Source organism: Orcinus orca, chromosome 3, assembly GCF_937001465.1.
Source record: "Orcinus orca chromosome 3, mOrcOrc1.1, whole genome shotgun sequence".
Classification (NCBI taxonomy): Eukaryota; Metazoa; Chordata; class Mammalia; order Artiodactyla; family Delphinidae; genus Orcinus; species Orcinus orca.
In genome coordinates this window covers 8,557,806-8,573,507 of record NC_064561.1, presented here as the reverse complement: position 1 = coordinate 8,573,507, position 15,702 = coordinate 8,557,806, and the positions used below count along the sequence as shown (strand labels likewise).

The 15,702-nt window shown below is 59.1% G+C and overlaps 1 protein-coding gene across 4 annotated transcripts in view; it reads right to left on the bottom strand.

Annotated features, from left to right (window-relative positions):
• ADGRL1 (adhesion G protein-coupled receptor L1) overlaps positions 1-15,702 on the bottom strand; it is a 45,002-nt gene that overhangs the window by 9,394 nt on the left and 19,906 nt on the right. For 2 of the 4 annotated variants that reach the window (XM_033401227.2, XM_033401226.2), the window contains exons 3-8: positions 14,258-14,471; positions 10,239-10,348; positions 6,563-6,577; positions 2,179-2,979; positions 1,014-1,328; positions 146-249 (exon numbers count right to left, since the gene is read on the bottom strand). In XM_033401227.2, the coding sequence (XP_033257118.1) occupies positions 146-249; positions 1,014-1,328; positions 2,179-2,979; positions 6,563-6,577; positions 10,239-10,348; positions 14,258-14,471 (1,559 nt within the window). Of the gene's footprint in view, positions 1-145; positions 250-1,013; positions 1,329-2,178; positions 2,980-4,128; positions 4,214-6,562; positions 6,578-10,238; positions 10,349-14,257; positions 14,472-15,702 lie in introns of those variants that run through there. The other 2 variants (XM_033401228.2, XM_012535871.3) reach the window with 2 other exon arrangements.

Below are 15,702 nucleotides of genomic sequence, written 5' to 3'. Positions count from 1 at the left end.
CTCTGCTCCCTCTGCAGGCCAGGGAGTGGACCCCTGCTTGTCTCCCCAGTTGTTCCATTGCCCCCACTGTGCCCTGTGCCCGGGCACCCAGGGCCTGCTGTGTGAGCACGTGCGCCTGACTGGGAGGGGCAGCTTCTGCTGGTACCTTCTGGGCCACCTGGTTGACCCAGGGGGAGGTGCAGTTGCTGAGGTCAGGGCCCCGGGGGTTCCAGAGCCCCAGGGCTGGTAGACACTGGAAGGAGGCAATTCCTGTAGGGACAGACACACAGGAACAGAGAAGGGAGCCACAGGGAAGGAGAGAAGGATGGGCCAAAGCAGGGAGAAAGGAGATGACAGAGAGAGGGGGACGAGTGGGTGAGGAGAGAGGTGAGGGGAACACGGAAGACCAGACATGAAGCAGGCCGGACAGTCAAGAGAGGTGTCACTCTGAGGTGACATAAGCCACTCCTTCTTCCCCTAAACCCTCCCTCTGGGCTCCTCTTCCGTCTTTGCCTACCACAGTTGGAACCTTCTAGCAAAGCTCGCCTTGGAAGCCCCCCCCCCCACGAAGCCTCTTCTGACCCTCCCCTTGGGATCCCTAGAGCATGCGGTCTGGCTCCACCCTCTCTGGGCACTTCAGCTGCTGTGTCCTGTCACCAGCTGCTCCCGGGCCTCTTCCATTTCAGTCTGAAGCCAGGACTCAAGTTACCTCCCGTGGGCTCCCCGCAGGGTCCACCCAGCGCTTTGCACGTGGCGGGTGCTTAGTATCGCAGGAGGGGACGGGGGACGAGGCATGGGGCACTAACTGAGCTGCTGCTGTGTCCTGGGAGCTCTGCTGGGCTCTGGGGACACAGCTGCAGACATCAGGCGTGACCCCTGCATGAAACCCACACTCTGCCAGGGGAGATGGACAGGTAAGTGCATCTACGTTGAGCTGAGTTAAGGGCATGTCCCCCGTCCCTTCCCTGGCCAGACCCAGCAGTGGCCACTGCCCAAGCCAGCTGCAGCGGAGGTAACCTCGGCTCTGCACTCACCTCGAGTCCCCTTGGGGCAGGGCCTCTCCACCAGCATGCCCTGCTGGGTGGCCGGCCACTGGACCCGCCGCACCTCTCGAGGTTCGCAGAAGAGTTCCGGGGACACGTGCAGATTGGGGGCGGGGGGCCGCCGGGTGCTGGGGGCGGGGGCAGTGGCTGGAGGTAGGTCAGGTCCCAGCTGGTTGACGGCACCCACGGGGTGCGTGGTGAGGGGTGCCCGGCGGAGTGGGGTGGTGGCCGCAGGCGAGGCTGTGCTGGTCAGGGGTGTGGGCCGGGCCGTGGTGGTCGTGCTGAGGGGTGGCGAAGTGGCTGGGCCTGGAAGGGAGAGGGGATATGAGATGGGGTTACCCCCACGCTTCAGGCCTACTGAAAGATATCCTGGTCCCCACTAGGTCTGGGAGAGCTCCCCTGGCCCCTGTCTGCCCACAGAGGTCCCTCGTATCCCTGGGACCATCTGAAGCATTGGAAGGTGGCAAAAATTCACTCATTTGTACTTTGAAGTCTGAGAGAGCAACCACAGAAGACGGGCCAGGAAGGAGGTGTCTGGAGGCTGTTGTACACAGCCACCTCCCATCCTCATTCTACTCTTACTCTGGGCTCTCTGACCTGGCCACGTCCCTTCCCTCTGGGGGCCTCAGCTCCTCCTTTTGGATTAGATGGGACTCCCTGGAGCCGTGGGGCTGCTCAGAGCTGGTTTGGGGCAGCTGAGGGGGCGGAATGAGACTGTGGAGGGGCCCCGAATCCCGGCCAACATCGGCGGCTCGGCTTTGCTGTTTTACTGATACTGGGCTTCCACCCAAGATTTTGGTTGAAGAGGTTCCAGGGCTCGAAATGCACAGGCCTCTAGGAGACATAGCACAGCTTGGTTAGGAGCCCAGAGTCCTTGGTCCAGATCCTCAAAGGAGCAAGCTAATCCCATACTCACCCAGTGCTTGGGTTTCCTCATCTGTAAAACGGGGCAATGATAAGCCCCGTCTCCTAGGCTGCGAGGGTCAGAGGAGTTAATTGCGTGCTTAGAACAGCCTCTGTCACCTTGCCATGTCACACTGTCATTGCCTCCAGGGCTCCCCCGAACCCACCTCCAGGCCCCCTAAGATGTCCCAGAGTGCACCCCCCGACCCTGGGACCTAGGAGGCGTTTGGGAGCGAACTTGAGCTGTCCTCACCAGCACTGGGGTCGGGTGGCCCGAACTCCAGGCTATAGCGCACCACGAAATAGTTGTTCCAGACATACAGCTGGTTGTCACGAGGGTTATAGTCAACGGAAGAGACGAACTGGTAGGGGTTGGGGAAGGCCAGGCTGACGGGCTCCTCGCGGTTGGCGTTGGTGTTGAAGGCGTAGTCCACGCGGTTGCCGGCCGCCTCGCTGTCATCATCCACGTACACGGAACGCAGCACGTAGAGGACGCCGCACACCATGAAGGCGTTGGACGCCGAGCGCTTGTCGTAGCCGGTCTCCCACGTGCCCTCGAAGCGCAGCGTGTAGGGGTTGAGCTGGCTCACCACCAGCCGCCCGTTGTTGCCCTCGGTGGCGTAGATGACCCACAGCCCGTTCTCGTCCACGGCCAGGTCGATGTCGGTCTTGCCCCCCCAGCGGTAGGGCGAGGTATCGTGGTAATTGGCCGTGTTGATGACCGTCTCCCCGCTCTTGATGCGCGTGCGCAGGTCGTACTTGACGATGTTGCGCGTGCGCTCCTTGTTGTAGAAGACGGCGCCGTCATAGACCACGAAGCCAGTGCCATCCACACGGTTGGGCAGGCGGTAGGTGGTGGTGTGGCGCGCCGCCACGTAGTCCTCCCACGAGGCGTACTCGGTCAGCGTGTCCGTGCGGTAGGGGATCCAGGGCATGACGTAGATGCGGTCACCCGCCTGCAGTGGGTCCTTGCACCATGCGCCAGACTGGTGCTCCGACTCGTGGGTCGAGGTGGGGTCCAGCACCTTCTGCAGAGTCCCTGGGCACACGAAGACTGGGCCAGGTGGGTGGGCGGGGAGGACACGGGGAGAGGAGCAGGGGCAAAGGAGGGGGAGAGAGAGAGGCAAGTTGGTCACGCGGCCAGGGGGGTGCCAGGCTGTCCCCTCCTGCTGCTGCAGTCACGGTTGCTTGGTAGGGCTGGTGATGGGAAGGGGGTTTCCGGGCTGGGACCCCTGCCCCGCCCAGCTGCCCCTCTCCCTGGAGATGTCAACCCTGGAGGCCATTAAGAGCAGGGTTAGTGGTGGGAGGTAGTGCCCCTCTTTCCTTCCCTGGCTGCTAGAGACCCCACAGGCTGGGGATAAGGGGTTTGGCAAGAGGCATCCCAGAGACGATCTCGTGTGCCTTAAGCAGGAGTGGAAAGATTTCCTCACTGCAGCCACTGGTGGCTTTGAGGTTCCAGGGACTCAGGGCCCTGCCCCTTCGCCATCATCTGCGCCCCTATGGAAGAGCTAGGGGTCAAGGGTCCCATCCTTCACCAACCACACCAGGACACAGATTTTTTTTTTAACTCCATTTTCTTCCTCCTGCAAAAACTGCAAGGTAGAGTGATGTTTCCGTACCCACTGTGGGTGGGTGTCAGGAGCGCACTTCTATTCCAGGGTGGGAGAGGCACCCGAGGTTCCTGATGCAGCCTGTGGCAGCCCCCACCCCCAGTACCCATGAAATCAGTAGCTGAGGAAGGGTATTCGGAAAAGTCCAGCCCCTCCTGAGGGTGCCCAGCCCTGCCCCCAGCCGGCAGGGTCTCTCATGGGGGTTTTTCAGCAGCAGACACTGACACTGGTGCACAGGGGTGAGGGGGAGAACTTGGGGAGGGAGAGGACTCCCGGGAGAGTTGGGTGGGGGGGAGGAGAGCTGTGTGGAGGGAAGAGAGACAAGGTGGTGGTGGTGGGGCTCGGCGAGGTCCTGGCTCCAAGGGAGGCACACTGGAGAGCACCTGGGAAGAAAGGGTTAGTGCTGGCGAGGAGAGAGGGGGGTGAGCAGAGAATTCACTCCAAGGCCCAGGCCCGACTGAGGGTCCCTTGGGGGGGCAGTCCCAGGTCCAGCTCAGAAGGGGCAAGGGAGGGAACCAGGTGCTAGGATAAAGACCCAGCCCGCCCCCAGCAGGCCCCGCCCCCCCACCTCCCCTGCCCTGACCCCGATTTACCTGCAACCATCCCCGGCTCGGGAGGAGGGACCAAGGCAGCGCTGATGTCAGAAAGGTGGGGGGCCCCGCCCCACCCCCCCATTCCCTGAAAAGGAGGAAAACCTCAACTGCATCTCGTTGGCCACCAATAGCCTGCCCACCCTTGCCCCGTCACATCCCAGCGCCGCCTGCTCCTAGCCTCCCCTTACTGACCCGGTGGGGTGTCTGGACTTTCACAGTGTGGCCAGGCTCCCCTCCTCCTCCTGTAGAGGTGATGTCCCTCCATCCAGGATGGCTGGGGGCCTCCCTCTCACCTCCCTGCTAGCAGAACCCACGGACAGGCCAGGGTGAGAGTTTGTAGTGAATTCTCTGCTCCTGCTTGGTCTGTCACCGAAGCAGCTGGCCCCGAGGGGACAGGGAGGGCTGGGACTTGGTGCCGGCGTGGGGGGTGGGGGCTTGGACACTTCTCATTCCCCCACTTCCAGCCTCATTCTTCAGGAGGCTCAGGTGGGCGGGTGCGGAGATCCAGTCCTCCCTTCACAGCAGCAGGGGGACATTTTGACCCAAGGGTCTCCAGGCACAAGGCAGCCAGGAGCATGCCCTGTTTTAGGAGGGGGAGGGGAGCTTGGGGCTCCACCATCTCCCTGTCCCCAGTGCCCTGAGGGGTTGGCCTGCACCTTCTGTTCAGCACACTGGCCTCTGCCCTTTTCCCCTGTCCCTGGGTCTCCCCTCTCCCCAAGCTAGGTCCCCCGCCAGCTTTGTGACGACTGAGCAGATGTGCTTGTGTGTGTGGGGGGGTGGGCAGTGGGAGGTCTCAGAGCCTAGCCTGGTCGGCAGGGCATGGCGGAGGAAAACGTGGTTAGAGGTTACCCTGGGGAAGGGGGAGAAGATGAGGAAGGGTCTGCCTGGGGCCTTTGCCAGCAAGGACCCCCTCCCCAGCACCAAGCTCCCAATACCTCCTCTGCCCTCCAGCCTCCTCCCACCCGCCCTTTGAAGAGAAAAGATCCCAGGCTGCCGTATCCAAACCACCACCGGGCCTGCAAGAAGAGTGTCTGGTGCTGGGTGGGAGAGAGACTCCAGGAGAAAGAGAGGGAGAGAGTGGAGGGGTGCAGTGAGGGGCAGCGCGGTGGGCTGGTTGCCCAGGCCTCTGTGAGATGGGGGAAGGGACAAGGGGGAGGGGAGCAGCTCGGAGGGACTCCGCCCCACCTCCCTCAAAGGGGATGCTCCACCGACCACCGTAATTTCAAGGCAGAAGTGATCCTGAAAGGTCATCCCTTCCATCCACGGCCCCTGCTGCCTGCCTCGGAGCTGCAGATTTCCCAAAACTTTCAGGGGAGGAAGCGACCATCCCCAAGAGCCCAGGCCTGCAGCTGCAGCCCTGCCCGACTCCACTGACGGACAGCTCTGCCCCCTACGGAGTTCTACCCAGCCCCCGCTGGAGGTTTCACCCGCAAGAAATTATGGTGCTCGTGGAAGTCCCCGACCTGGCCTATACCTCCCCCGCCCCCCTCTCCCTGGTCCTCTAACCACAACAGCCCAGAAGAAACCCTGACTGCAGCTTCGCAAGTATTTCAGAACCAGAGAAAATGCTCCCCCGCCCCTCACTCCCCCAACCTTGAGGCCCGCCCCCACCCCCTCGTCCCGATTTGGCAGGCTGCCCTCCCCGGGCTGGGGACAGCTTATACCCCTCCCCAGGGCTGGGCCCCCCGCTGGTGGAGGACAGGGGTTGGGACTGGGGGAAACTGGTACTCCATGCTCCAAAACAGCTCTGGGCCTTGGAAACGCCAAACCAGAAGGAACTGAAGCCGCCAGGAGCCAGAGAGAGAGAGAGAGAGAGAGAGAGAGAGAGAGAAAGAGAGAGGAGGAAACTGCTCCCCAAAAGGAAAACAAAGGTGTCCCCTCCACCCTGCCTCCCCGAACCCCGACACATGTTACAAAAGCGGGGGGCAGGAGGAAGAGAGGAGAGAGACGGCTCACCCGGTGCCCTTCACCCCTGGTCAGGAGCCAGGGAAGGGGGTCCCTCCCTCCCCACCCACCCTGGATGCTTACACACTTCTCCTGAAGGAGGCAAAAGAAGTATGAGAGAAGGCCAGGTCCCCCCCGGCCCCGCAAGGGCCAGGGACTAGGAAGGTGGGCCGGGGGGTGGGGAGGCTTGGGGGGAGAGAGAGAGAGAGAGAGAGGGAGGGAGAGAGAGAGAGAGAGAGAGGGGCAGAGAGAGAGACGGAAGATCCTGCCCGGGCTCAGAGAGGAGCTTCCTCAGGTGTCTGGAGGGTGGAGTCACCCGGCTGCACCAGGGCTTGCCCCACCAGGGGGACACTGGGGTGGGGAATAGCGACTGGACCAAGTTTGGGGTGGGGGGAGAAGAAGGGGCCGGAGGGGAGGGTGGGTCACATAAGTATGGTGCAGGTAAAACAAAGTCTGAGTTAGGGGTTAGCATTGGTAACAGTGCGTTTACCTTTCTGCTCCACTTCTACTTTAAGCATCGGAAGAGAGAGAGAAAACAAATTGAAAAAAAAAATGTGCAAGAAAAAAAGAGAAAAAAAAAAGATTAAATTGCTTTCGTTTCTTTTCTGGCAACACGCCCCCTTTTCCTTTCTTTCCTCACTCCTGGTTCCCCAACCCCGAAGGTAGCATCAGCCCCCGCCCCCAAGTCCTTTCCTTCAGGGAGGGTGTCAGGGAGACAGTCACAGGGAGGGGAGACACATGGGAGGACAGAGACCAAGAGAGACGAGGGGTGGGGGGGGAGGGGGGTGTACAGGCAGGCATGGGGGCAGAGCCCTCAGATGGGAAGGGGCACCCTCAGTGCAGTGGGGACTGGGGAGGGGAGCCCCAGCTGGGAGGCGGCTCCGCTTAGGGGGGCACCAGGCAGGGATGGTGGGGAGGGTGAAGGAATCACTTAGATCCCCTTCAGCCTGGCCTGCTGCCCTCCTGCTAGAACCAGGGGCCCAGGGGAGGGGGTTCAGTGCCTCCTGGGGCCTGGTAGCCTCACGAGAGAGAACACATTGGACTCCTTCCCCTTCTGTGCTGGCCTTGCAAGACTCCAGCTGAGTTTCCCCAAACTCTCAGAACCCCAAACAAGCCAACACACAGAGAGGGTGGCAGCATCAGACACAGAATGACGGAGAGGCAGACAGGCAGAGCCCCCTGGGCCTCAAAGAGCCCGGTGGGGGAGACAGAGGCAGAGAGGGAAGAGGCTGGGGTGGGGGGGACATCACAGATGGGGCAGGACAGCAGGTGGGGCACAGACACGCTCCCACACTCCCCCGGGGCAAGCCCGAGCCTCAGTTTCTCTGCCCAGCTCCCCCCTGGGGTCCCAGGAGCCGGGAGCTCCCCAGCCCGCTGTTGGGATGGGCGGGCGGCACCTGGGGGAGGAAGGGGGCATGGTTAGACTGTGCTCTGCTGCAAGGCAAATCCACTGTTAGTCGGGCCTGTCCGGTATGTGTGTGTGGCAGGGAGCCCTGCATACCCACCGCTCCCTTCCCACGGTAGCCCCTGCACCCACCCCTGACCAGCACTGGGGTCACCCCAGCCTCTGAAGCCCAGGGCAACATGGCTGCCCAGGGCACGCCCCCTCCAGGCTCTGTGTCCCTGACCCCTTAGGAACCTCTGACCAGGGCCTCGCTCTCCTGCCACCTCTCTGGTGGAGCAGTGTTCGGCTCCCTTCCCAGCGCCTCATCCAGGGCCTGGTACGCAGGAGGTGCTCAGAGAAACTCTGGGGGATAAGTGAGTGCCCGGCTTCCCTGTTCTGCGGCGTGGCTTCCATCACCCTCGTAACACCAGCCCTCTTCTTCTGGGACCGGGAGTTAGCTCAGCCCCCCCAAGACACATCCTTCATGTCTGTGACTACGAATGCATGTATGCGTGTATGCGTGCCCCTGCCTCTCCCAGGGCTCAGGCTAGCTCTCTCCCATCAGACTGGGGGCTGCCCATCCCCTGAGCCCTCCTGCTCTCTGAGGGTCACGCCCTCCCACCCACACTTGGAGTTTGGCTCCAGGAGGTCTCTAAGCCCCTCTCCTCCCCACACCCTCTAACTTTTTTCCTGCTCCTTTCCCTGCACGGTATCCACTTTGGATGACACTTGGATCAGGGGATTTCTTTTTTTCCTGCCCTTTATCTTACCTGCTTCAGGAGAAATTGGGTTTGTCATCTGTTGTTAGTTTTATTTTTGATTACCGATAGCAATTATAATAATTGGTAAAACTCATGATGAGGGAGTCACAAGAAAAGCAACAACTACCAAGTGCCCGGCGCTTACTCTGTGCCAGGAACCGTGCTAAGCACCTCTCGGGCAGCCTTTCGAGAACCCTGTCTATAGAGGGGGAAAGGGGACCTGTGAAGTGGAGCAGCACAGCTGAGGCTACCTGGCTATCAAAAGCAGGCACCGTTTCCCTCACACCTACGGCTGACGGTGCACAAGGAGCTTTGACCCACGTTCTCTGTACTCCGGGCAACACCTCAGGGAAGGTGTTTGATTCCCTTCCCACCATTAAAGAGGAAGGTGTAGGTTCAGCTGGATCGAAAGGGCACCCAAAGCATGACTGAGCACATCCTGAACCAGGCTTGGGCCTGGGCGCTGGGGGGGTGAAGATGAGGCCTCTGCCCTGCAGGAGTTTACATCCAGCACTCTGCCACCAGGAGCAGCCTCTGCGGCCAGCCCTGGGTTAGCCGCTTCGCACACGTGATCTCCTGGACTTTCGCCTCCTTCTGCAGCGGCCCAGAGAAATTACGTCATTGGCTCAAGTTTCAGAGCCAGAAAACCCAAGGGCCGGGGCTGAGCCTCGAGCCCAGCCCGATTTCCCCACTGTGCTACGCTCCCCAACTCCTGCCCCCCTTCCCTGCTGCCCCAGCCATGGGGCTGGGCGGTGTCCCCAGTGCTGTGGGGAGGCTTCAAGGATCAGATGGGCGTCCCTCTCAGGCAGTGGCTGGAGGCCTTGGTCGCTGAAAGGAAAGGGTGAGGAGTAAAAGAAGAAGGTTATGGAAGCACATAAGCCGTCCCGTCTCCCCCAGCACGTCTGCAGTCACCTGCGAGGAGAAATCAAAGGTTGGGGAGAGGGGGGAAGGCTGGGGTGGGAGGGGAGAGGAGGGAGAGTCACAGGGCCTCCTGCGCCCCCACCCCTACCCCCTCACACTCAGACACCCTGGTGGCCCTGCCTCCTCCCGCCTCTGCCCGGAGGCCCTACCTCCAGGTTGCCTACATGAAGCTGGGGGTGCAGGGGAGGGGATGGATGATGGGGGAAAGGGAGGGAAGAGTAAGGGCTGGAAAGAAGGGCCACGTTAAGGGTGGGGTGCTGAGGAGGAGAGACCCTGTCATTGTTTGCTCCCCTTGGCCAGGTGCAAGAATGGCAGGCCCCTGGCTCCCCAGATCACCTTTCTCAGGCTTCCTGGTGCCACCCTCAGTCCAACATGGTGGCACTTCCTTTGCAGACAGGAAGTACAACTGTGGTAACGGGCAAACAAACCAAGAGTTAGGAATCTGTGGAAGATGCCCCTAGCCCTTCACACCTGATCTGCCACCAGGCCTCAGAGGGTGGTCTGCCTCTGTATGAGTCCAGCTTCCAGGACTGGGAAGGGGCAGGACTGGGGGCACGTGAGGGGTGAGGGGGACAAGAGAAAGGAAAGGGAACTCAGAGAAAGGGGGGTGAGTGAGAGGGAAGAGCAGGTGTGTAAGAGGGCGTCACGAAGGGAAGGGGTGAGAGAAGAGCAGGGAGGCAGAGGAATTAGAGGGCAGCGAGGTCAAGGTCCAGGGAGAGGAGAGGAGAGATATAAGTGTGCCAAGTGGAGTACGTGGGTGTGGCCTTGGAGTGTATAAATAAGCCCAAGGGCATGTGAAGAAGCAGGGTGAGCAGGCCAGAGTAACAAGAGGTGGAGAAGGTGCCCAGTGGATGGGGACAGAGTCTGTGAGGGTGGGGGTGTGGGTGGGGCAGACACCAGTGTGGACAAGGGTGTCTGGGTGAAGAGAATGTGTGAGGGAGGGAGCAGGCCCAGCTGTCCCCCGTGTGCCTGGCCCCGACTGGGCCCTGTGTGTGTGTGTGTGTGTGTGTGTGTGTGTGTGCGCGCTCAAGGTGTCTCCTCCTCACTCGCTTCTGGAAGGGGGAAGGGCCCGCATCCGCATGAGGAACAAGATGACTCACTGTAGGGGACACAGTCGTACTGCACCTCCAGGTACTTGTAGGTCCCGGGACAGGGATCGGGAAAGGCGTCGGAGCCGGCGACCACCACGCACTGGGTGCGGTTGTTACACCTGTGGAGGAGAGACGGGGAACTGGCAAAAGACAGGCCTGGAACTGGGGGTGGGGGTGGGGCAGGGTCAGGAGAGGAATGGACAACCCCAGATTGGGAAGGAACTGTGGAGACCACGCCAGGGACCTTGTGTGGGCATTGTTTTCTGTTTCCTGCCTGCTCTCTCCTACCAGATAGGATTCTTCTATTTCTAAGCCCTGGCATGGCATGAAGCTTAGGGCTGGGCCAGAGGGGTGGCCCCATAAACTGCTTCCCCAGCCACACTTCATCACTTTCATCCTGAGTGTCACCAGTGCCATTATGTCCTTTTTTTTTCTTTTTCTTCCTATATTGACCATAAAGCCCCCACTTTGTTCACAGAAGAGTAAGATGTGAAGCCATACACGCAAGGTGGTGTCTTTGCAAAGATGCTATGAATGAAATGCTCACAGTGTTTGCCTGTGTCCACCTCAGACCATGTCTTGACATGTCCTACCCTTTGGACAGCGCTGCTGTGAGGCTCTGCAGTCAGGACAGGGACAGAGTCTTCACCTCATGCTGAAGCCATCCTTGGTTCCCCATGGGGAACACCCCCGAGTCCCTGTCAACTTCTCAGGAGGCTGGCTACCATGTAACAGGAGGCCTAGTTAATGACAACAAAAGATGTTTCTTGCTGTCTGTTCCCACGGTCAAGGTCTCCGTTTCCCTGGAGCAGGCCAAGTCTCGGCTGGGCAGAATGGTGACTTGACTGTGGGTGTGTTCAAGTGGTTTGGGGGAGCTTCCTGACAGGTACAGGGCAGAGGGGGCTCCTGTGTCTTCCCTTCAATCCTGCCCTTAACCAATGAGTGCTTAACTGCTTATACCCACCCACCTCAACCCCCTTCTTTAAAAATACAACACTGACCTCATAAGGTTAAACAGAGACTTAGTTACCTATGACCCAGAGAACTAGTTATATTCCCCAAAGTGCTTTCACCTGCTGTAACACTGCAGGTGTATTCCTGTACGAATTCTTGTATACGAATGTTCATAGCAGCATCACTTACACAATCACCAAAAGGTGGAGACAACCCATCGACAAATGAGGGGATAAACAAAACACGGTACATCCATACGATAGAATATTATTCAGCCGTAAAAAGGAAGGAAGCTCTAATACACACTACAGCGTGGACGAGCCCTGAACACATCACGCTCAGTGAAAGCAGCCAGCCACACAAGCCCCGTGTTTTACGGTTCTATTTATATGAAATGTCCAAAACAGGCAAATTCAGAGACGGAAAGTAGATTAGGGTTGCCAGGAACTCGGGGGAGGGCGGGGAACGGGGAGTGACTGCTAAGGGCGACGGAGTTTCCTTTTGAGGTGATGAAAATGTTCTGGAACTAGACGGAGGCAGAGGTTGCACAATATTGTGAATGTCATTAACGCCACTGAATTGTTCACTTTAAAATGGTGAATTTTATCTTACGTGGATTTCACCTCCGTTAAAGATGAAACCAAAAAGAAAAACACAAAAACGCTGGCTTTCCAGCGGGAGACTGCATGTCCCAGCCTCCCGTGCAGCTGGGAGGAAGTGCCCAGGAAGTGCCCGTAACTGAGTTCTGGCCCAGGAGGTGGGAGTGGGGGTGGGGTGGGTTGCAGCGCTGAGACAGAGAGAAGCGGGTGCTGAGGGCCTTTCCAGTTCTGATCTTGTTCAGGTCACTGTGTTTATCCTGGGGGGGTCTCCGTCAGAGTAGTGGAGCTGGACCCTAACTAATATGAAGAGCCTCCAGGTGTGGCCTCATCAGAATCCCTCAGCCCCCTTGACCACCCTGCTCAGTGTCACCCCTCTAGGACTGAGACCCCACGAGCGTCGGAACTGGGTCAGTCGCTGTGCTAGGTACTTGGGCACATGGCGGAGAACATCACCGGACCCTGAGGCCGTTGCTGAGTGAGGTGGGCAGGGAGAATTTGGAGGCAGGAGGTAGGAGGAGAGAGAGGCTGGACTGGGACTGTCCATGCAGGGGTGTCAGGAGACGGGAAGCGGGGAAGAGGGACAAGATTGCTGGAGGGGAATGGATGTTTGATTATTTCCTTTTTTTGCCGCTCTGTGCAGCTTGTGGGATCTTAGTTTCCCGACCAGGGATTGAACCCAGACCCTCGGCAGTGAGACAGCATAGTCCTAACCCCTGGATCGCCAGAGAATTCCCGATGTTCGCGAGAGAAACAGTGGGAGGGAGGGGATGAAGCGGTTCTGGCCCCGCCCACCCACCTGATCACGCCTGTCTCCTGCCCAAAACTCTCAGGAGGCTTTCAGTGACCCCACCCAGTGACATCCTCTAGCATCCCCAAGGAGCTGTAGAGCTGGCCCCAGGCCTCCTTCCCTTTTCCAGTTTTATGCTCAGGATCCTGGAGTGAACCCTGCATTCTCTCAGGCGTTTGGCAAAAATTCAGTGAGCGCCTGTGGTGTATCTGGCTGTGGATACAGCGGTGACAGACAAAACTCCCTTTCCCCGTGGGGCTGACAGCCTAGTGAGGGAAGACATAAAAAAGACACGATAAAGAGGCGAAACAGCCAATGGGACTGTGGATGGAAGTCAGGACTAGGAGAGAGAGAACGCAGGGAAGGGGCTGGGAAGTGGCAGGGGCGGGGCCGGGTTGCTGTGATTTTAGAGGGTGGTCAGGCAGGCCTCGCTGAGAGGTTAGTTAGGTAAAAACAAAAAATCCCTGGGACTCCCCCGGTGGCGTAGTGGTTGAGAGTCCGCCTGCCGGTGCTGGGGACGCGGGTTCGGGCCCCAGTCCGGGAAGATCCCACATGCCGCGGAGCGGCTGGGCCCGTGAGCCATGGCCACTGAGCCTGCGCGTGCGGAGCCTGTGCTCCGCAACGGGAGAGGCCACGACAGAGGCCCGCGTACCGCAAAAAATAAAAAATAAAAAAAATAAAAAATCCCTGAGTAAGGAGAGGGAGGGGCCATGCGGGTGTTGGGGAACAGCATTCCTGGCAGGGGGAACAGCCAGTGCAAAGGCCCTGAGGGAGCCCTTAGTGGAAGATGCCTGATGGGTGTAAGGAGTGGGCCAGGTAACTGAAGCCCAGCGAGTGAGGAGGTGCGTGGAGGAGGTGAGGGCCGGGAGAGGACAGGGCAGAACGTGTAGGGCCTTGGGGGCCTCAGGGGAGAACTTAGGCTTTTGCTCTGAGTGAGGTTGGAGCCAAGGAGAGCTGTGACCTGAGGAGGGACAGGACCTGACTCAGGTGCTCACAAGCACTCTCTGGCTGCTATGGGGGGGAACAGACTATAGCAGGCAAGGAGAGGGGGCAGAAGATACTGTAGCAGTCCCAGGAGGCTTGGTGGTGGAAGTGGCGGTCACATCAGGGTATAATTTGAAGGAAGAGCTGACCAGCTCTAGGTGGTGCGGGTGTGAGTGTGAAAGAGCCTTCTGCAGCTTTGCACACATGCACCCCACACTCACACACTTACAGACATAAACAGCCTTCACACTCCCTCCCTCACATTCTCACACACGTTCTCTCTGACATTCACAAGCACATACACTTCTGCCATCTGTGTTCAACTATCACCTCCTCAGGGAAGCCTGACCGGACCTCTGGGCTGTCTGTTAGCTCCCGTGACATCTCACTCTGTCCCGCCATGGCTTTTACTCCGCAAGCCCCCACCAATCTCAGGAAGAGCTTCTGGAGGCAACGGGCTTGTGGCAGAGGGTACAGGTTGGGGAGGTGACAGGCTGGCAGGGCATGGGCTGGGTCTTATTTGCTGTTTGCATGGGACCCGGCCCCTAGTAATTGCTCAGGAAACATGGGTCGAATGCATAAAAGGAAGACTAAAGGTGAACGGGATGTGCTGGCCAGGGGCGCATGGAGGACAGGCACCTTATTGACCCCAGGGACTGCTGCCACCCCATCTCCCAGGAGCCCCGCAGGGTGGGGCCCCTCACCTCTGGGACATGATCTTGAAGGCGTCTGGCAGATAGCACTGCACGTTCTCCATCTGGAAAGGGTCAGCGTCGCAGATCTTGTCATCTGTGCGCCCGTAGTTGGCGTTCTCCACCATGATGACGTCGCTGCCTGGGCACCGCAGCTCTATGGGGTAGCCTTCGCATGCCAGCTCACGGCGCATCAGCCCGAACGGGAGCCCGGCCCGGCTCAGGCCTGCAGGGAGGAGGGGGAGAGAGTCACACCCGGGCCCAGGAAGGGAGGGAAGACCCCCGCTGAAGAGGCGCCACCTCCAGCTTCACTGTATTGGGCTGCGGACCGTATGAACGTCAGTTTACTCATCTGTAAAATGGGCTTCTCAGTGTGCCCACCTGTGCAGTAAGGCCATGAACCTGGCCCAAGGAGAGTCTGGCCTTTGCCTCGGCTCCGGGGCGGTGCCCTCTACGCCCCTGAAGTGTCCTGCTTGAGAAGAGTGTCTTTGTTTGCCTGGGGGCCTTGAGCCACGCCAGGCAGCCTGTGCTAACTGTTACGGGTTGAACTGGGTCTTCCCCCTCCCCAAATTCAAATGCTGAAATCAAGCCCTAACCCTCAGGACCTGAGAATGTGGTCGAATTTGGAGATGGCTTCTTCACAGAGGTAATCAGATTAAAATGAGGTCGTTAAGGTGGGCCATTAATAGGGCCCTATGGGGTCCTAATCCAATAGGAACGGTGTCCTTATAAAAAGAGGAAATTTGGACCTAGAGGCACACACAGAGTGAAGACGATGTGGAGACACGGGGAGAAGATGGCCATCTACAAACCAAGGAGAGGGGCCATGCGGGTGCTGGGGAACAGCATTCCAGGCAGGGGGAACAGCCAGTGCAAAGGCCCTGAGGGAGCCCTTAGTGGAAGATGCTTGATGGGCGTAAGGAGTGGGCCAGGTAACCGAAGCCCAGCGAGTGAGGGAACCGATCCTTCCCTTGTGACCTTCAGAAGGAACCAACCCTGCTGACGCCTTGATCTTGGATGTCTAGCCTCTAGAACTGGGAGGGACTACATCTCTATTGCTTAAGTCTCCCGGTCTGTGGTATTTTGTCACAGCAGCCCCAGCAAACTAGTACACTCACGATGTGGTTTCAGGTAGGCACTTTGGGTCACGCGGTATCAGCTGACCTCTGGAGGGGCTGGAGGCTGGGGTCAGCCATGTCTATGTGACTGAGCCCCGGTAAAGACTCTGGACACCAAGGCTCAGGGGAGCTTCCTGGGTTGTCTGGACAACATGCGTGCTGTCACTTATCGTTGTCAGGAGAGTTCCTGCTGCTTTTTTTTTCTTTTCTTTTTTTTTTTTTTTTTTTTTTTGCGGTACGCGGACCTCTCACTGTTGTGGCCTCTCCCGTTGCGGAGCACAGGCTCCGGACGCGCAGGCTCAGCGGCCATGGCTCACGGGCCCAGCCGCTCCGCGGCAT